Source organism: Parasteatoda tepidariorum, chromosome 9 (assembly GCF_982258835.1).
Source record: "Parasteatoda tepidariorum strain Cologne lab strain chromosome 9, Ptep-v5.0, whole genome shotgun sequence".
In the NCBI taxonomy this organism is placed as follows: Eukaryota; Metazoa; Arthropoda; class Arachnida; order Araneae; family Theridiidae; genus Parasteatoda; species Parasteatoda tepidariorum.
Window position 1 is genome coordinate 84,438,196 of NC_141763.1, and position 22,121 is coordinate 84,460,316.

General features: G+C 31.1%; 1 protein-coding gene across 3 annotated transcripts in view; it reads left to right on the forward strand.

The window, feature by feature from the left end:
* Window positions 1-21,843, forward strand: part of LOC107443789 (uncharacterized) — a 45,697-nt gene extending 23,854 nt beyond the window's left edge. For 2 of the 3 annotated variants that reach the window (XM_016057780.4, XM_087152279.1), the window contains 7 exons: window positions 2,852-4,209; window positions 6,906-7,022; window positions 8,623-8,679; window positions 10,383-10,421; window positions 16,149-16,205; window positions 18,021-18,116; window positions 21,680-21,843. In XM_016057780.4, coding sequence (XP_015913266.1) covers window positions 2,852-4,209; window positions 6,906-7,022; window positions 8,623-8,679; window positions 10,383-10,421; window positions 16,149-16,205; window positions 18,021-18,116; window positions 21,680-21,688 — 1,733 coding nt within the window. In that variant the 3' untranslated portion in view covers window positions 21,689-21,843. The remainder of the gene's footprint in view (window positions 1-2,851; window positions 4,210-6,905; window positions 7,023-8,622; window positions 8,680-10,382; window positions 10,422-16,148; window positions 16,206-18,020; window positions 18,117-21,679) is intronic. The other variant, XM_087152278.1, reaches the window with a different exon arrangement.
* The last annotated feature ends 278 nt before the right edge of the window (window positions 21,844-22,121 follow it).

A 22,121-nucleotide genomic window follows, 5' to 3' on the forward strand; every position in this document is an offset into this window, starting at 1 on the left:
TTTTTATTTTAAAGGGAACAATATTGATTTAATATTTATTAGATAAAAGACTCTCTAATCGCTAACACCAATGACAGGAAAAAAAATTCATTTTTTTTCTTTTCCTCAAGAAGTTTAAAACGTGAATTGTTGTTCTTTCATCCTTGTTGTTCTTTCAAACTTAAATACCAGAGAAAAAAAACTTGATAGGAAGAGCCATGAAAAAGGGCCTAATTTTTGGAACCTCTTGAAACCTTATACGGTTCCCTCGGGAACCGTGGATCTCCATTTTAAAACTGCTGTATTCCATAACAGAATTAAAGTTTGAAAAAGGTTATACGTTTCTTAATATCTCGGAAACCTCTTGTGGGGCTAGGTTTCTTATGTCGATCGATCGCCATCCATCAAAAGGTATCTCAAGATAAAATTGAGTTAACAAATTCAATGAATAGATACCACTAGTTGTTTCATTGCTGCTTTGCGAGATGTCGGGAGAGCTGTATTAAGATCACCAGACTTTAAGAGTTGGTCGTGAGAGCTTTATTAGGATCAGGGTTGTGGGCGTGGTCGCTAATGTGTTGCAATAAGTAGTTGAGTATGTATAGGCCCCCGTTGTGTGTGATCGAGACTGAGTCACAACAACGTGAGGAGGACAATGTTGCAGTCAGACAATATTGCAGCAAGTCAACTATTCACTGTCAATCATCCATCGAACTAGTTGTGTTTCAACAGGGGTCTGTTTAGAAGAAATTTGGGTCCATTAACGAACCCTTCACAAAATATCTTTTCACGAAAACGTACCCTTCACAAGATAATTTATAATGCGTAACACATTAAAAGTGATACATTGCTAAATTGTATTATTTAAAATCTGTCAATTGAAATTATTAAAAAAGTGAGTGATTTTGTATCCATTATTCGTCCGAAATGAATATTCTGTGTTGAGCAGTATAGGCTAAATACAAAATATTTGCATGTTGCGTCTCTAATTTAGTAACAGCAATTGTTGGGCATAATCTTGTATCTATTTACAATTTAAAACCTTCTTGAAAAGATTTTTAACAATTTTTGCAATAACGAGACCCTATTTGCAATTTTACGAAAACAGGACCTTTCATAAAATGTTTGGACAGACCCCTGGTTTAAATCGAAGTGGGCGTTTCAGTCGAGGTAGGCGTGTTCAGATTGCATCTGCGAGTTACCCAAGTTTGGCTAATACTTTCGGAAAAATTTTTGTTGAATCAAAATTAATTTCTGAATTTTTTTGAAGTGTACTAGAATTCCTCATGTGTAGATGATTTTAATATAATTTTATTTTATTACATTAATAACAAGTAAAACGAGTGCTTCCTCAAATCCATAAAGGGAATGAACAAATTAATATAAAACAAATCATATGTTTTCCTGTTCCTTTCCTGTTTTCTTATTTCTGATGTCTTATTTAACAATGTAACTAGTTAGTGTTTAATTTAACAATGTATTAATTTTAGTGTTTCTCTAAAAAAATGAGTGTAAAACATTCGGTCAGTTTGGGGAATATTTTTTGTCGCTTGAGATTTTTTTACAGATCCTAGTTTCGTGTCTTTGATCTCAACTATTCAATCAGTTTCTCTCTACAAACATTTTTTTAATAAAGAAATAAATTGAAATTTTTTAATCTATTTTTTTACAAAATGCTCAAGTTTTAGAACGTTATATGTAACAGGGGGTCGCATAAATATTGATACAAATTTCTAGGGATGTTAGGGTACATCGCCAGGATAAATGATGCATCGGAACCCGTACCCAAAAATGTCGTCATACGCCGCATGAGTCACTTCACCATTAAGAGCGTTTTCCTTGTCTATTTCTGAACAGTTCATAATAGAGAAACACCCCTAGTCGAGTATGAGTTCCTATGTAATTTTAAACCTGATGATATGTCCTAACTCATCTAGAAGCTAGCCGCAACATTTATGCTACCCACGCCTGAATAGGCAAGATCAATTATTTGTATGAATGCAACCAAAAAATTCTCCCTGATTTAATCTCATGTTTTCATTTTTATTGCATGCAGTTATGTAAAATAACACCGAAAATATGTTGTTCCGTGCAAAAATGAAATTATAATTATGAATTATATGGGATGTTATTTTTAAGATTTCTCATGGCTATTTGGTTTTAATAATAATTTCATTCTTAAAAACAAATCTGTCCCTAAAACTGAACTTGCTTAACCAAAAGAATATCATAATATTGTTGATCATAATATTGTTGATAATTGAACAAATCATAATATTATTTTTCTTTTTTCTTTCTTTTTTTTTTTGCTAGGCAACTTTTATTTAGAAAGTAAATAAAATATAGAAAAGCACATGCCAAAAGTCGATGGTAGCACAACAAAAGAATAATTTCTATTCTATAAAAGTAGTTAAATGACTTCTTTTGTACAAAGAATAATTAGTATTAAATATTAGATTGGTGTGTAGTCTAGTAGTATTAATTTTAGATTCATGCGTAGTCTAGTAGTATTAATATTAGATTAATGTGTTGACGAGTAGTATTAATACTAGATTATTATTAATATTAGTAGTTAATATTAATATTAGATTAATGTAATTAGCATTGATATTAGAAAAATGTGTAATCATGCAATAAATAGTAGTACATCTATTCTTTTACGAAATATTTACCACCTAGTTTTGAAAGAAATATAAATTAATAAAAGCAATTAATTAACAGAATAACAGTTTGGTTTATCCAGCCCTTGAGCGTAAATAGAAAAAAATAACTAGATTGGTTAAAGAAAACGTTCATTCGATTTTTACTTAAATTGACATTTTTCTTTGTTGTACTTTCTCTGTGAACATTTAGTACTTTACTTTAATTTTAGATTTACCATTAGAAGTATATCAAACTCAAATTGTACAACCTGGAAAAAATGTTCAAGATGCCAACACGTGCATGAATAGTAAACCTCGAGAAAAAAGAATTTCTTCTAAATCTAAAGTTCTATCAGCAACTAAAGAAAATGATACTATTAAGTCTGTCTCGCCTTCTGAGCCACCACCAGGTACCGAATTAAAATCAGATGTTTCCTGCACAGAAAAAAATAAGAACGTTGAAAAAAAGCATACGAATAATTTTTCCGAGCAAGCTCTTGACGAGAATTTGTGGCTACCACAGCGAATTCTCAGACCTAGAAAAGCGAAACCAAACATGACTCAGAATGAAAAAGAATTGGATGAACTGATCGGTCCAGAATTACCAATAAAGAAAAACTCACGAAAGGGGAACAGAAAGAAGGAGCAAGATCTTTCTTATAAATGTAATATGAATCATAACTTTTATTGTCCTTCCCCGTTGCCAATGAATTCTAATGAAAACAACTGCCTCTCTGCTATCCAAGATCATGATTATTTCTTAAAAGACAATGATAAGCATTCAAACAGGGTCACAACTCTTTCCTCTGATAAGATTGATTTTAAAGTTACGAAGAAAACGTTAGATCGAAAAAAGAATATCACGTTACTTGTGGAAAATATTGGTAATGACTGTGGCACTACTTCAGTAGGTGAAAAGAACCTCGACTTACCAGTGGATAATGATAAAAGCTATGAAACAGCTAAAGAAGAGGAAAATAAATTTACCTTTGCAGTGGATCTAAATAATTCATGTTATCAGTCAAAGGTACAAGCAAAAATCAACAATACCACCTTCGTAGGGGATAAAAATTTGGCAAGATCTGATTCCGCATTGAAAAACGAAAATAAAAAGGTTAACTTTATCGAAAACAAGAAGCAGAAACGTGCTCAAAAAACTAAAAAAAATTCATTGGAAGGCCATGGAAAGAAACATGTGCATGAAAATAACAAAACTTGCAAGAATACTGAATGTTTTCTTACTGAAAGTGGCATCTCCGAAAATGATAAACCGTGTGACAGCGAAGATGTCAATGTGACAGCAAAGCAACAAATATGGCATAAAATTAAAAATCCTCATCAACATGAAAACATGATAAATACCTTTAAAAGCAGCGACGGATGGAATTCGGAATGTGTTAAGTTCACTAAAGATAATAATGCGTTGAATCAAAGAAAATGGTATGAAGTAATTGGCACGGAGGAACATTCAAAGATGGAATCAGCAGAAAGCCAGAAGTTAAAAAATGAAATGAAACGTGAAGAAATAAATGACTTTGAACCACAACCTCAAAATGAAGTAATTTTCTTGAATGAAATCAAAACAGAGGTAAGTTTCCCTTTCCAAATATATATTGTAAGTAAAGCAAAAACGAGTACGGTTTTGCTACAGTGTACTTACTAATAAAGAGAACCGTGAAGCGGTAGTACTATGGAATTGTCAGTAACAAACAGTTTCTGCAATATTAAAATAAAGTAATAGCAGTATCCGATAAAAAAAGAGCAATGAAACTGCAGTACTGTAAAATTCTCAGTAACAAATAGTTCCTACAATATTAAAATAAAACTAGTGGTCTGCGCCCCCTGGTCGCTAACGCTCGCCAACCCCCGAAAATTGCTACGCAATCTTATATGGTTTGCTTCGCTTCGCTCGCTACTAACTGAGGTACATTGCAAATACACAAAATTCTAAGAATTCAGAACAATCATTCAAATCCATATAACAACATTTTTTTTTAAAAAAAAATTACATCTTTTTAGTAAATACTAAGTCATTAAAATAAATTTGAATTCAAATAAATGACATGTAATTCGTTAAACCTATTATAAATGTGCTATAGTATAAAATCTTAAAGCGTAACAGCACGACTGAGAATCATTTTTCAATGAATAACTAATAACAATAATAAAACAAATAAATTCGTGATATAAATCAAAAACAGGGTGCGTAGCGTTTGTAAAAAGTACTTAAAGGTGCTTTTTTGGGGATTTCGTTTTTAAAAGCTTTTAAAGGTGCTTTTTTCAGCTGGCGTTTTTAATAAGTGCTTTTTTTCCGAATAATTTTTTTTCTTTCCTTCAGTGATATCTGGTGGATCCCATCCATTTCACGAAAAATGGGGAGTTTGTTACGTAATCATTGACGCGGACTTCATGTCGTACCCATGTCATGACTTGCGCATGCGCACACTTGAAACCGAAACACGAGTGCTCCAATTCGGATAGAGAATATCAGATCCTTATGAAATGTTTTTCTTTTTAATTTAATTTATTTTTGTTCTTGTTTATTTTATTTTACTTCTAACACTTTTCTTGACGTAGGGGGTAAGGGTACCTTTATTCTGAGTTCAGGGTCAAGTTGAATTCACTCGGTGATGCGGGAAGGTACTGATTGTTTTGATTTACGCCCGTTTCTTTTTTGTTTTTTTTTAACACTAAAACTGTTTATAAAAAGTTTTTGTTTTTCAATAATATCATTGATTGAATATGAATTTTTTGAGTGCTTGAAAATTTTTGTAAAGTGCTTGAAAAGTTTTTAAAAAGTGCTTATTTTTGATTCAAAGATTTGGCTACGCACCCTGAAAAATCGTCAAATAAATTCGAAATATATAAATTCGTGAAAAAAAGCGCCTTCGACCAAATACTAAAATAGAGATCAATTGACAAGGACTACTCACTTCTGCCTAGCTTAGGGTTATTTCAGTTTCCGTTTTTAAAAGCGCTTTATGTTGAGCCACCTCAGCTAGATTTGGCATGTGACATTTTTAGCGGCAATCATTGGTCGATTTTCTAGCATTGCCATTCGGGGAGTTGTAATGAGACTTTTCTTTTAGTCGCCGTGTAAGAGAAATATATATATAGATGAGCCAGGAAGCAGCAGTACTATGAAATTGTCTGTAACAAATAGTTTCTTCAATTTTAAAATAAAATAATTTTTTAAATTTAAAAAAAAGAACCATTTTTTTATGGTTTTGCCAGAAAAATCTAAGCAAAAGAAATATTAAGTGTAATTTATAAAATACGAATTTATTTAGCCTCAGTTAAATTTTCCAGATATTATGTTCAGTTTAGATCAAGTGTCTCTTAAAATGTGATGCAAGAATATGTTATAAAGATTATAAAGGAAGCAGATAAATAGTCAGTGATTTAATTGATGTAATTATTGTTATTCGAAACATGATGACTTTTCCTCAGCATTCTTTAAAATTATCTTAAAGAAACTGGTTGAAACAAAATATTAAATGTTCCAATTAATCGGTATTGATCAACTTCTCAAGTTTATAGACAAAGCTGAAAGACATTCCGACTTAATTATTATAATTAAATATTATTAATATTAGTTAGCTGAACTTCCCGGTGACTTTACGTTATTAGACTAATCAAAGTACCATTTTAATAGCTACTTCAATCAAGATTAAAATTGACTGTATTTAGTATCAGTTGACATGGTTCAGTTGCTCGAGACCGACTCATGATAAGTAAAATTTACCTCAATCGAATAATTTTTCCTGTACTATCACCTTTTTTAGGATCGTAAAAAACCTATTACCAAAGTACTGATCTTTTGTACTTATTTTAAATACCTGTTTAACTGTATTTGGTACCTACTACCACAAGATAATTAAGTAATATCTGCATTGATAAGAGTATGACGATTTTTTTTTTACTTTTTCACGAAACAAATAAATACCATTTCCACATTAATTTTGCCTTTGGTATCTAACTTTTTTATTTCAATTAATGCCTGCTAGTGACGTCATCGTAGGTAAATCATGACATATGTTGATACAGAAACTATTTAAGTTTGACACACACGCGTGACGTCACTTACAGGTACGTCACTTACTAGATAATTCCGATTAAAACCACATGGTTAAGCAAAATCAATTTACATCTAAAATTCTAGTCCCCAATTACAGCTGATTTGAAATTGTTTTGTTTCTTTGGTCTTAAATCGAGAGATAAACAATAATTTCTGTGTATTCAATCGAGGGTATTCTGTATATTCTTTTGTATCTTTTTAATTAGAATAAAGAGCCATACTTCCCAGCACCAAATTTTGACGCAGATGTTATGTTTGATTGTTTTGATGATGACAGTCAAGGATTCACCAATATTAAAATCCCAGAGGCAGGAAACCAAGATGTAAGTATCTAAATGTACATTTCTTGTAATCAAAGAAAATTTTGTTTTTCAAAAGTTCTGTTGTCGCATGAAGTCATACTGTTTTGCGAATAATATGCATAACTGTTATGAGTTTGCAACAGTTACTTATGACTAAGGCCCGGATTTTGATGACATTTGCATTTTTGGACATTTTTTGTCTTTTAGAGCATTTTTTTAGATTTATAGTGCATTTTTCTTTAAATTTTGGGGCGTATTTTGCATTTTAATGCATTTTTTAAAGTTTTTTATTAATTTTTTCCAATTTTTATTATTTTTTATCAATTTTCATTATTACACTGGCTTCCAAACAATGAAGAAAATCTATAGAATATTAACAGGTGAAGCAAAATCTTTTCAAATTGAAGAAGAATTGTCAGTAAGTGAGACCGTCTTTTTCAAGTACGCACCTATAACATAATTTCAGTAGACGTTGAAAAAAGCTTCTGCAGTAATGAAAATTTACTTTCAGACAAGAGACTCTCGTTTACATTTCAAATTATCAAAAAACATTTAATTATCAAATGTAATTCTGATATTTAGTAATATTATGAGATGGAAGTTGTTATATCCATTAAAGTTTCTATACAAAATAAAAATATTTTGGTGTCAATATATTTTCCTTTTTTTGTTATTTTAGGATATAAAGCAAATTTTTCAAACTTTAATGAACGCAGAACAAGTATTGCATTGCTTTATATTTTTTAAATGACTCATAATAATTTTAAAGAGCAAAAAAATTTTTTAATTCAATATTTTTACTTTATTTAAGACATTTTTGCGCAATTTTTGGATTTTTAAGGGCATTTTTTGCCCTTTTTAAGGGCATTAGTTGAGATTTTTTAGGTCATCAAAATCCGGGCTCTACTTATGACCTTTTAGGACAAATTTAGTTTATCTTTACCCAGCACCCTCTATCTTGATTTTGAAAATGGCCCAAAACGTCAATATGAGAAAAGCCACAGTTTTGAGAAAATTATTACCCTTTTTGTTTTAATATTTAAAAGCTTACTCCAATGCTACATTATGTGGGCTCATAACAAAATTGCAAAAAATGAGTATGAGGCCTTGATTTTGATAATTTTCATCTAGGTGGGAAAATGTCGCCTAATTGACTATTTTTAGAAGAGTTTAATAACTAACATTTTAAAATATTTTAGTTATTTGTCAGTTGATACCTGAATGACGAGTATCAATCGGGCGGTCATAGGAAGAAAAAAATATATCTCAAAATGAAAAATTTTTGCTCACAATTATAAAATTCATTTATCTAAAGATAATCTCAGAAAAGGAAATAATCAGAAATAATCTATTATTTCATTTAGTAATACGGAGAAAAATTTTGAATTGTAATGTAAGACATACAAATTTTTTACCATTTTAAAGAAAGTAATTATGTATAGCAAAATAGAGAGTTTGAACGATTGCTCCGAGTTTGATTTGATTCCTGAGAAAACGAATTTTTAAATGTACGACATTTTCAAAACTCGATTTTTCATGAACTATTTGGTTGCTTTCGTTCAAATTCTGTATTTAATCGTATAACATTATCGTATAACAACGCATATTTGTTTTATTTCAGCTCATTCAGTCCAATTTCAACAGCAATTTGTGTTGTAAATTTGGCTTTGCGTCATGGGTAATTTCAATTTTCTTTTTTCTTTCTTTCTCTATTTTGATAATAATAGTAACTATCTGAAATCTCATCTTTCGTGCGGAGTTAAAAAAATTATTCTTGAAAAAAATTAAAAAAATTATAAAAAAATTATTCTAAACTAAAAAAATTCTATATAAATAATCTATAATCTAATTCTATATAAATAATCTATACTAAAAAAATTATTCTAAAATTATTCTCACTCGGCAAAAAATAAAAAGGTATTGATATTCAATATTCTTCAGCACCGATAATGATACTATTGATGAAAGCCAACACATAATTAATTATTAAGATTAACTATCTAATCGCTATCAAGTGATTTTTACTTATGAATCAATAATAAAGTAAGCAAAACCAAACTGTAAGCAAAATATTCCATCTCGCCTCAGAAAGTTTACAGTCGGTTACATGTCTCCTCCTTCATTAATTAGCTTTTTTAAATACAATGATCCTTATGCACCTTGCTTTTAAGATAATAGCTCAGAACATAGTTGATAGCCTTCTAAACACTAAAAATGATCAACCGATTTTTTGTTTTAGGCGATAGAATTTTTTTACAGTATTTACCGTATGTATATAAACTGTCTTATTTTTACCTAAAAATGGGCATTTCAAACAATAATAATAATGCTTTTTTTTGCTGTTTTTGTAAGTTAATGACACAAAATAATATAAAGTTTTTTTTATTTCCAATGAGCTGCACAATCGGTCTTGCCGATGAGCAGACCTAGTGCGTTCTCCAGAGATGGTATCCACTATTTCAGGACCACCACAATGGGTGAGATACCGTTGGTCATGTTAATTTGGATGTCTAGTTTCTGCCATGCTAGATGGCAGCACCGTGACTATTTGGATGCTAAAGTGCACTAGGAATTTAATTTTGCTGGAAATGCCAAGAGGCACTTCAGGGATCTTTTACATGCCGCATAATCAGACGACATGGCCGCTGAGGATTTTCTGCATCCCAAAAATCTAGCGTCTGGGCCGGGGATCAAACCAACTGAGCCACCCAGCCACAAAAAATAAATAAATAAAATAAACTAGTTTTTTAAAATTTTATATTAATATTTTAAAAAAATTTCTCGAAACTAGTTGGATAGTTTAAGTGAACTTTTATTCATCTTTATATTCTATAATTAGATAATAAATTGTATACAAAAGGGTATTTTAATACATTTTGATTATTACCATTACAAAAATTTGCTTTAATATACTTTATTTCCTATAAATTATATTGCTCAGTTTGAAACTTGGTTTTCGACTGCTTTGCATTCTGAAGATTTTTACCTTTAATAGGTTTGACTATTTTAAGGTTTGCCTTCGGTGAACCTTTATTTTCTTTAACTTTTATAATTGCATATTTTAAATTTTCTATAGTGAACTTAAGTCACTTTTATTTTTAATACTAGTTAAAATTTACTTAATTGAACATTTATTCCTTTTGAACATTGAAATTACATTATTTAATGTTAAGCAACTATTGCCATTTTTAATTTTAATAGTTTTCAATTTGCTGAGGTAAGTTGGGTATAATGATTTTTTTTTCTTCTTTCAACTTTCATAATTTTTTTTTACTGCAATGAGATGATCAAAACTGAATGTTTTTTTTTTAAAATGTGTATATTTTGTTTTGACCTGCACACAAGTTCTGCATTCGGTGATGAACATTTAATTTGTTGCAGATTAATGATTACACACTGAATGACATGGACAAAAAAGAGGTAAATTTCAATCATGTTTTTTCTATATTTTTAACTTATTTTACGAGTTCTATGTTCTTGCTGCTTATTCGCAGTAAAAAAATATTTTTATATTTTCTTAATATTATTCGTTAATCTCTCTTTTCTACTTAAGGTCAAAATACGTGAAAAATATTATATTTATCATTTCAATAATTTATAGTCATCAAATACCGCATGAAACACTGAGGTCTCTTTTTTGCGTTAAAGGCTAAATTTTCCATACACGGCTCTCTTTCAAACAATAATTTTTCAAATTTTCTCGTATTTTCAATTATTTAGATCTAAGAGAAACAGTTATGCGTCAATGAAATTTCAATTTACAAGATAAATTATTGATAAATATTTGAATATTAATAAAAAAAATTTTGAACTACTTATTTGGATTTATATATTTTAGTACAAATGTAATTCCAATAATCTAGCAGATTTTTTAGTAACCATTAGACGGCTTTTTATAATCAACAAATATCGAAATATATTTTTACTCGTAATTAAAGCGTCAGGAAAAAATATATAAAGATACCGATGTCCTAACCATCTGCCTTAAAGGAATATATTGTAACTTATTAATTTGAATGTGATATGCTGTTAAATCTTTTGGTGCATCTAAACACAAAAAATGGTAGAAACTACTTCATTCCCAAACTATAAAGTTAAAGAAAGAATATTAAAGTGTCTGCACATACAGTTTCCAAAAAATATCTTGCAGTACCCTACTCTGTTAGAAATTTCTTGGAAAAAATGTTAAATAACTATTTAATTGTTTTTTAATTAAAACGAAACCGTCAAATAACCGTAAATAAGATGGTAATCAAACTGCTATAAGAAAAGCCGTTAATTAACTGCTTTCATCCAATACGGTTAAATAATCAGAATTTTAATTCGTCAACTAAGCCCATTTAAAGTAACCACTTTGTTGCTTGCAACTGCATACATATGTGGAGAGAGTAGCTTCGACCATGTCAACCGTCATCTATGAAAAGATACCCTAACATAGTCCTAGTCCTAGTGTTTCGATTTTATTGGGCACCTGGGTCTCGAAGCGACCTCTATCCCATTCATCTTGAATTTTAACACAGTTTTGGTTGAGCATTGAGGTAAGCAGGAAGTGGAGTTGCTTTTATGAATGCTTCAAGCACCTTGCTTGAATAACTAAAAAGGAATCAAGAACCCTAACATAGAATCGAGTTAACACGTCTTATATACTAGTTAATTGGAATTTTGTAGTGGTAGATACCCTACAGTACTCCCCCACCAGAATTATATCCGTGATAGAAATCAATGAACGGATACCACTAGTTGATTCATTGCTGTCTTGTGAGAAGCCGGAAGAGCTGTATTAGGATCACCGTAATTTTTGAGTGCTGAGTGTGAGAGGTGTATTAACTTCACTGTCGTAGTCGTTCCTGTGTTGCCGTTAGCAGTCGAGTGTATGCAAGCCAACGTTGTGCGTGGTCGAGACGAGACTGAGTAGCAACAGTGCGAGGAGGTGGATAATGTCGCAGTCACAAGTAGCAAGTCAACTGTTCAATGTGGACCATCCAACGAAGTGGGCGTTAGTGTCAACTGTGTGTGTCACATCACGTCCGAAGGTCACCAATGTGGGGAGAGTAGTTTTCAACCATGTCAACCGTCATCTATGAAAAGGTACCCCAACATAAAAAAAATCGAGTACAAACGGCTTATATATACTAGTGAATTGCAATTGTAATTTTGTAGTGGTAGATACCCTACACACATTACAGCTGAGAAGGATAACTTGTTACTGTCAGTCTCATGACCGACAAAACTGGTTTGAGTTCCAGCGTTGACACCACAATATTTCCTTCAGCATATGAAGAGTTTCCAGTGTCTTGCACTAACCAATTTGTGTCTTACACTCCCCAATGCCCATTACCTAACGAAAAACTTAGCTCCTATGTCCAGTTAAATTTCATTTTCACGTTTGCAATCATGTTAGTTGTAAATGGTTGAAAAAACCATATAGATTCATGGTGTCATAACCATACTAGTTGTAAATTGTTTCAAACCAGAAAGGTAAAAAATATGTTCCTTACCATAAACTTTATGTTTAATTAGGTAAACAGACTGCTGCTGCTATTTTACCATAATTTTAAAATAAAAACTCTAACAGTGCAGAATTATCGGGCTTTCAATAGTTAACTTATTTTAATATAGCCATAATAATATTTATTGAATGCTTCGATTATTTATATGAAATTGCCAATGAAGAAAGAAATCGCAAAAATTTATATATTTTTATTTAACTATGACAAGAACATAAATTTTTAAAACATTCCATGAGCATTTTTCATCAAGTTTTTCAATACGAAACGGAAAAAATAAAGGATAAAAAATTGGGTTTCTCAACGTTTAAAACTGTTTTTTTTTTTTTTTTTTTTTTTTTTTTTTTTTTAAATAATAATTTAGCTTATTTTATTCATGTCAACACATGCAAACACGAGAAGCAAATTTATAATTTAATAAAATATTTTATTCTTTACATAAAGTATTTTTTTATAACCGGTGTTGAACAGCCGACCCATTTCTGAATTTACGATTATCAATGTCAAACTCCATTTCCATGTAATTTTGAACCCTACCCAGAAGACAAGGTAGCTCCTATATCAAGCATTTGGTTAAACTAGCGTTCGTGAAGGATTTTTTGATGGATCTTTGTCTTACATGTAGAGGAAAAACATGAAATCCTCCTCCGGTTAGCCGGACGGTAACCATGATCCTTCTATCATTGAAGATATTTTATGTCAGATGTGAGGTCAGGGCAAACCGGGAGAAGAATTCGTATCAACTAGCCACCGATGGCAGGGATCTGTCCAGACATTTTGTGAAAGGTCCGTTTTTTGTTAAATTGTGAAAAAATTACTCGTAATTGATGCATATAAAATAAACGTTAAGTCACATTCTTTCAATCAGGGTCCTGCTTTTGTGAATTTGTGTAAATAGGGTCCGTTACTGCGAAAAAACTTTTTCAAGGAGTTTTTAAATTGTAAAGACATACAAGATTATGCTCAACACTGTAAAATAATGATTAAAAAAATTAAATTTTAAAAAATAATCAGCAATTGCAGCTACTAAATTAGCGATGCAACATATAAATATTTGGTATTTAGCCTATACTGCTGAACGCAGAATATTCATTTCGGACGAATAAAGAAAGAAACGTCTGCTGAAGACAAAATTTAGTTCGTTTACATCTGTCTTTCACCCTCCCCCTTTCCTGGGAAGGGTTTATTCGATTAACAAAACAATAATGAAGATAAACAAATTTGTGAAGGGTCCGATTAAAAGATAAATTATTTTGTGAAGGGTCCGTTTTTAAGTTAAAATATTTTGTGAAAGATCCGTTTTTATGAAAAGATATTTTGTGAAGAGTCCGTTAACGGACCCGAATTTCTTCTAAACAGACCCCCTAGATAGGATTCGAAGGACTTTGATCATCTCAATGGAAGTCGAACGCTCCCACATTAAGCATTGGTCATCTCAATGGAAGTCAAACGTTCCCACATTAAGCATATTCATCATAATGAGTAGATCGTTTTTTTTTTGTTGTTAGTATAATCGCAGCAGCTAATGATATTTTAGTCCGTATTCCACCAAAAAAGTTTGATCATTTAGGGGACGCTAAAATATATTACGTAAGCATATTTTTGGAATCCCCCGCTCCTTTTGTTAGCAAAAATAAGCAAATCATCAACCCTTTCACCCGCTTAAGTAAAAAATTAGAAGCACCGCCACCTTCTGTTTTTTACCTAAATTTTTACTGTAGTAATCTAATTTTATGATAAAAATACAAATAAAAATTGACCGTACGAGTTGTAAATGTTTTCAAAACCGCAAAGATAACAAAAATTTCCCAACCATAAACTTAATGGTTAATTGAATGGACAGACAGCTGCCGGAACTTATACTGTAATTTCAGAATAAAACTTCTAACATAATGTAATAATTTATCAGTAATATTCCTTTGCACTACTGTTGATGTAGAGCAGTTGGTATCATTCTTGTAGGTGTAGAGTACTTAGTATCATTTCTGTAGATGTAGAGTAGGTGGTATCATTTCTGTAGATGTAGAGTAGTTGGTATCATTTCTGTTGATGTAGAGCAGTTGGTATCATTTTTGTAGATGTAGAGTACTTGGTATCATTTCTGTAGATGTAGAGTAGTTGGTATCATTTTTGTAGATGTAGAGTACTTGGTATCATTTCTGTAGATGTAGAGTAGTTGGTATCATTTTTGTAGATGTAGAGTAGTTGATATCATTTTTGTAGGTGTAGAGTAGTTGGTATCATTTTTGTAGATCAGGAACGGCAATTAAGTATATACGGCAATAAGTACGGTAGTCAATAAAGTAATTTTGAGGTACAGTTTAAAATAACGTCGGTTATTTTAAGGAGCATACACACGCGTATTTTTAAAATAAAGTTAAAATATCAAGCAGTGAGAATAATACGGATTCAAATCAAACTAAACGAAACAGAAACGGATAAATTTTAATGTTTTTGCGATGTAATGTTTGGAGTAAGTCAAATTATAAACAGATACATAATTTACGGAATTTAGCATTAATTAAAACCACAAACAAATAGTGAGATAGGATTTTCTGAAAAATAAACGCTTAATTAAGATAAATTTAAGTTTACTCTGTTTAGAAAAAAAAAACGTATAAGCTTTAAAATTTTGCATCCATTTAAGTAGCCAACCATAAAATTGAATAAACGACAAAATGTATAGTCGTAAGTTAACTCCTATTTAGTTATAGGCCTCAAAATTTTGCATCAATTAAAGTCGCACAATATAAAATTGAACAAATAGCAGAACGAATAATCGAGAGTCAACTCGCATTTAGAAATTGATTTAAAAGCTTCAAAATTTTACATCAATCAATTAACACAACAATAATAAAGATAAGCAAATTTGTGAAGGGTCTGATTAAAAGATAAATTACTTTGTGAAGGGTCCGTTTTTGTGAAAAGATATTTTGTGAAGGGTCCGTTAACGGACCCAGATTTAAATTATTTTGTGTAGGGTCCAAACAAATTTGTGAAAGGCCTGATTAAAAGATAAATTATTTTGTGAAGGGTCCGTTTTTGTGAAAAGATATTTTGTGAAGGGTCCGTTAACGGACCCAGATTTAAATTATTTTGTGAAGGGTCCGTTAACGAACCCAGATTTCTTCTAAACAGACCCCTGGTAAAATCAACCATATATAAGCAGTGAAAAATTTTGGAGTGCAGCAGCCACTATCTTTGGTGTTGCTTTTCAATTTTCTTATAGTCCATGCAGTCACATTTTTAATACTTTATGCTGTTATAGTTTTATTTGATTACTTATTCATTTTTTGTCTGTTTGCTTCCTGACTACATAGTTTTTCTTGAGCATTGGAATCATAATAGCTTCAGTGCAAAAACATTTCGTTTTAAAAGAAAGCACATTTTTAGCAATATATTCACGCTAATTCTTCTAGACAATTGTGATCTTGTCAATTTGATATAAAATTTTATAGAATGACTACAGCATATAACTAATTTCATCTTTGCTTAATAATATATCTAATTTACCTCAACACCAAAAACGATGGCTATGCGCCAAAATTTTTCCAAGTGTAATCGTATAATTTATAAGACGTCATGTATGTCAATATAATGTGAATTTTAGCCTATTTCTTACTTATTTTGAATTTTTTAGATTGTGAAAAATGAGCCAGTGGATGTTATGAACAGCAATTATGTTGATGTAAAAACAGTATGTTAGTTTTCTTTATTGCTTTTGATACATACTGTAAATATTTTTATTTTTTAAATTAAAGTTTTTTTCTCTTCATTATGGAAGCTATTCATTTTAGTTTTTTATGCTTTATTTCTTTTGAAACCTGTTTTTTACGGTAAAAAGTTATTTTTATTTAAAGTTTTATTTTCTTCATTATGAAATCTATTCATTTACTAATAAATCTAAACTTTCTTTAATTTTTTCTCTCGATCAATCAACTATCATATTGTAGGTAGAGATAAATTCATCAATATATATATATATATATATATATATATATATATATATATATATATATATATATATATATATATATATATATATATTTAAACCAAACCTTACCTAACTCGTTTGCTTAATGTTTTTGACTTATTGCACTGAAATAATTTAATTTCCATCTGTCCATTCTACTCTCTTAACTTTTTTTAAAATTTGTATCTTTTTTACTAGTTTGTTTTCTTTCTCGTATATTATTTTTATGTTGTAAAATACACAGTCCAGTCACATTAATGTGACCACCTGTCAAAATCCAGAATAACCACCTTTGGCAGAGCGAACCGCTGCGAGACGTGCAGGAAGAGAGTCAATTAGGTTTCTGAAGGTATTCACTGGGATGTTGAGCAATGCCGACTCCGTGGCCAGCTGCGCTAGATTACGCGGTTGAGGATCCATGTCGCTAACAACCTGATCGAGATGGTCCCACAGATTCTCGATTGGGTTTAAATCCGGTGAGTTTGCTGGCCAGGGGAGTACGGTAAATTCATCCTGGTGCTCTTCGAACCACGCACATACACTGCGAGCTGTAGGACACCTCGCATTGTCCTGCTGGTTGATGCCATCATTCTAAGGAAAAATCCTTCGCAATAGGAGTGGACATGGTCCGCAAGGACAGATGCGTACTTGTGCTGATCCATCGTGCCTTCCATAATGATGAGTGCACCCAGCGAATCTCAAGAAAACATTCCCCAAACCATATTGCTCCCTCCTCCAGCCTGCAGCCCTCTGGCAAATGTTGCAGGATGTTTGCTTTCAGACGTTTCACGGCGTATACGCCAACGTCCATCTGTGCGATGAAGCATCTTTGGTATCATTTAAAATTTTTTAATTTAAATATTAAGAATTTTTATTTTTATTTTAATGCTAATTCTGTATTCTATTAGTTTCTGGTATTTAGTTTCATATTACGAGTTGATATTTCTAATGTTATATTTTATTTAAATAGCAAATTTCTACATAAAATAACTTTGGCTCTAATTTTTTTCCAAAAAATTATTGTTAATTAGCTTGTTTTCTTTTCCCTTTCATAATGTTATGTTGTAAAATATATGCTGTCTTTGATATCATTTTCCATTTCGTGGACATCTTACCTGTAAAAGCAATTTTTAGTTTAGAAATTATTATTTTTTATTTTAATGTTTATTTTCTTTTTAATAGTCGTCTCAGGTATTTAATGTTATATTACTATTTTATGTTTCTAATTTTATATTTCATTTTAATATCGAATTTCTACATCAAATAACGCTGCCACTAGTTTTTCTTTAAAAAATTGATTCTTCTAAGTTCTTTAATCAGCTCTCCTTTTCAATTGATCTAGTTGAGTGGTTAAATTAAACTAAGCAAATCAATTCCAGGCAGTTAACTTTTAATTCTAATAGTTTTAATTTTTTTTAAACATCCTAGCATATTTTTATAACTTTTAATGGAATTAGTTCTTAAATTGTTTCTATCATACGCTTAGGTTGAGGAGTGGAACAGATTACAAGAAAATATAATATTGTCAATATTTTTCAGGACTTTTCAAGCAAGGCATATAACGATTATTCGTCATTATTATCTGCCGGAAGCTTAATGAAATGCATCGAAGAATTTCCCCAGGAGTTTATGGAGGTGAGTTCAAACTTTTCCATTTGTGTGGTGGGTAAAATTTTCGTAGACCTAAGTTTGATTCTAAAGACTAGGTGCATGATCATATTACTAGGACTAGGTATATGATCAAAATGTTCGCCGGGATAGTTTGGTTGGTAGGAAATTGGGCCCATGTTCAATAGGTCGTAAGTTCGGTAGCTGCTGGCCGAAGTTTTAGTAAATGATGACTGGTGCACGTTAAATATGTCGGGTTCCTCGTGTTCCCGTAACAAGTTAATACCTCTGGGGGTACTGAATGGGAAATGGATCGTTCTATGGATCAGGCCAAAATTACGATCTGTGATTGTATGAATGGGTTTACTCTATAAACGGGCTGTGACGTGTGTGTAACTGAAGTCGTATTCTTGGCCATAAATGGCGCCACTGAAAACCAAAAAATGCACCCTCTGCCCTAAATTCGTTTGGTTTCACCAAGCAGAATTGCAGGTATTTGGCACGTTAAATATGCTACTACTCGCCAGTGATCTGTTGTAGCATTTTTAACAGTGGACACTTTTTAAAAAATTAAAATTTGAAACGATGTAAAAAAGTGTTTATTTTTAATAATGTAAGTCATGATTGTGAAGTCTTAACCTACCTGGCACGCAACGGGCTGTTGAGGGAATTCTTCACTCTTTTATGGCGCTGTTTACGCTTGGTGAACTTTTCAAGGTTCATTTCTAAAATGAAGAATATTGTTATGAACAAGGGATGAAATAAAGTAATTTCAGAATATTATGGAAAAAAACTTCAATAATAACGATACTTATGTAATCTGGTCAGACTCAAAATCATCAATATCATCAATACTTGATTTTGGCACAAGTAATAGAATTTCTTTTGATATTCAACAAGAACTACAACACACATCAATTCAAATTTCCTGGATTAAAGCACACAACAATAGAGTAGGTAATGAAAAAGCAGATGATTTACTCAACAATCTACGAGACAACCGAAAAATTATGTATACCCACTTCCAGTTTCATATCTTAAACGACGTATTAAAGATTCTCTTCTAACAAAATGGCAATCTCAATGGAATAATTCAGACAGAGGCAGACGTCTATTCAAAATTATTAACAATGTTACTTTTTTCAAAACAATTCCTCCAAAACAAGTCATCTGGTTCTTGACGGGTCATGGACCATTTCCAACCTTCTTTAATTACCTGCATATAACAGATACTGATCTTTGCACCTGTGGCCAACAAGGTTCGTCTGAACATTATCTCACTAGTTGTTCCTACACTGTCTCCTGGCATAGTTGTCAACCTAGCCCAACAAATTTAGAAATTTGGCAGAAAACTTTTATTACAAACAATACTTTAAATAAAAGATTAATAACAGTAATGAACTTCTTAGCGGATAATGACTATCTATTAAAATTTTAATAACTTCCCATTTCACATGTATAATATTTTTTTGTCTAATTTCTTCTTAAATTCCACACTTTCAGTAAAATCTGTTCTTTTTTTTTAATTTCTAAATTTGTTTTTTTTTTAAATTTTATGTTATTTAAGGCTGGAGTGGAGCTGGACCAGTGGCCAAGTCCTGGGCTATATGGTTAAGGGTTTTCATAACCTAGGTACGTGCTCAGGGCTTGGAGGAAAGGAAAAAAAATGAATATTATGAAACATTCACATTAATTCCACATTTTTTAATAAATTTGATAATAAAATGCACATGGGGGGAATTTTCGACGAAAACGTGACGATGGCTACTCGTCGACAATTTTCTAATCTCAATTTGTTGTATTTCATCGCCCTGCGGCTAATGGTGACTGTTAAGCCTTCGACGCAGATGGGATACCTGTGTCCCATCTGCTGTGAATTTATGTATTTTTTTCTGACACCTCTCACTTAACTTCTAGTTTTGTAATGAAGTTGTTGCCACCAAGGGTGCCGACAGAATAATATAAAAGGGGCTGCAACCCTCTAAGAAACTACCCTCCCCCCCAAAAAAGTAAAAATATTTTGTTACATTTTGTTTTGTTATTACATATAATTTCATCTGTTAATTTTTTTCATCTGTTTTAATAGAGAAAATTCTTATAAATCCCTCGCATACATCGATTTAGTTATTCAGGCCACACCGTTTTATCCAGGTGGAGCGGAGGCAGTCAAAATTGGCCTAACTCCCCCAGCTACTATGTGCACTATTGAACGCACTTTTAGTACAATGCGATGCATCAAAACATGGAATTGGTTTACTATGTCTCACGAGAGATTAAGTAGTTGGTGTATGCTCTGTGTGCATAAGAAAAGAATCAAAAGATGACTCAGAATTCATTGAAAAAGTTATAAACAGATTTGGACAGTTAACAAGACGATTACAATTCTTGTTTGGTTATAAAATTCTTAATTGTTATGTATAAATAATTACTTAATTATTTGTTCTCGAATAAAAATATTTTTAATATAAAAATTTTTATAACAAATTTATTTTTCTGTTTCTCCTTAATTGTTTAAAAAAAACCAGGAGGTGCAAGTGCACCCCGCTGCCGGCGCCCTTGGTTGCCACCAATTTTTGTGTTTTGGTGTGATACAACAGAAAATTTTACTACATCTCATATTATACTACATCTCAAAATATCATATATTTAATAGTTCAGTAATTATTGTAAAAACAGAACTTTAGAAGTATTTTTTTTCAAAAAAATGAATCCATCAGAAGTAACTTGATTAAAACCGGAACCTTCAGAAATAATTTTTCAAAGCAAATCCTACAGAAGTAATTTTTATCAAAGCGAATCCTACAGAAGTAATTTTTGCAAAAACGGATCTCACAGAAGTAATTTTGTAAAGACGGATCCTTCAGAGGTAGTTTTTGTAAAAAGGATCTTTACGAGTAATTTTATTGAAAATTTGGATCCTTCTCAAATAATTTTATCGTGCAAACAGATTCTTCTTAAGTAGTTTTATTATATAAGCGAATCCTTTCCAAAAAGAAATTTATCCTGAAAACAGACCCTCCAAGTAAGTTTATCGCAAAAACAGGTCCTTCTCAAATTGTTAAACGGATACTCCACAAATTATTTTGTAAAACCGGACCATTCCTAAATTCTACTTTTAAGAAGCTTAGTCGATGACGTCAGTTTTTCATAATTTAACTGAAACAATTCTTTAAAATTACAGTCCCCATAGTCCTTGCGTTTTTCCCAAAAGCAAGACATTATTTTCTCACGAACACCAAAACTTAAAGCAGGACCTGCGCTAGGTATAGATTCTGAAAATGACGAAGAAAATTTTAACAAAAGCAACACTCATAACAAAGATTTCAGTCACACACTTGAATTTTTTACTTTACTTGGGAAACAGAATCATATTTTCACGAGTTCACTAAATTATGAGTTAATTTTTCACAATATCAAAAAGTAGAACATTTCACGAAAACCCTGAATTTTCGTAGAAGCTCATCTTTTTTTTCATATTATACGCATGCAGTAATTTAATCATTTTGGAAGAATAATAACAGCAACTGCTAATAAATTTACATAGAATTAATTATAATTTTTTCTAATGCATCTATTTTGTTTCCTTTTAGCTTTTATAAGTGAGAAAAACACTAAAAGAATACCAAATACAAAGGACAGTAGTTACGAAACTTCTACTAAGTTTCGTAAAATTTTACTGACTTAACTGATCTATTTTAAGGAAACAACTACTTTTCTCGATACTATTTTTATTTGCTTAATTGTTCTGAACAAGTGTGTTTGAGTCTGAACAAGTGTGTTTCTCATCATATTAACAAAAGAAGAACTTTTTTAATTTTTTATGAAATCTTTTGCTTGATTTCTTTTTCCATAAATTACTTAAAATTTATATTCATATATATATATTTCAATTAAATTGATTATTATAAATCAAGTTGAATGAATAAGATAATGGAAAAATCATCTTTAATTCTTAAAAATTGAAGAAAAATGAATGAAAAATAATAATGGTAAAGCTTTCCATTCCATTTATAAGTTGTGTATAAAATTGAT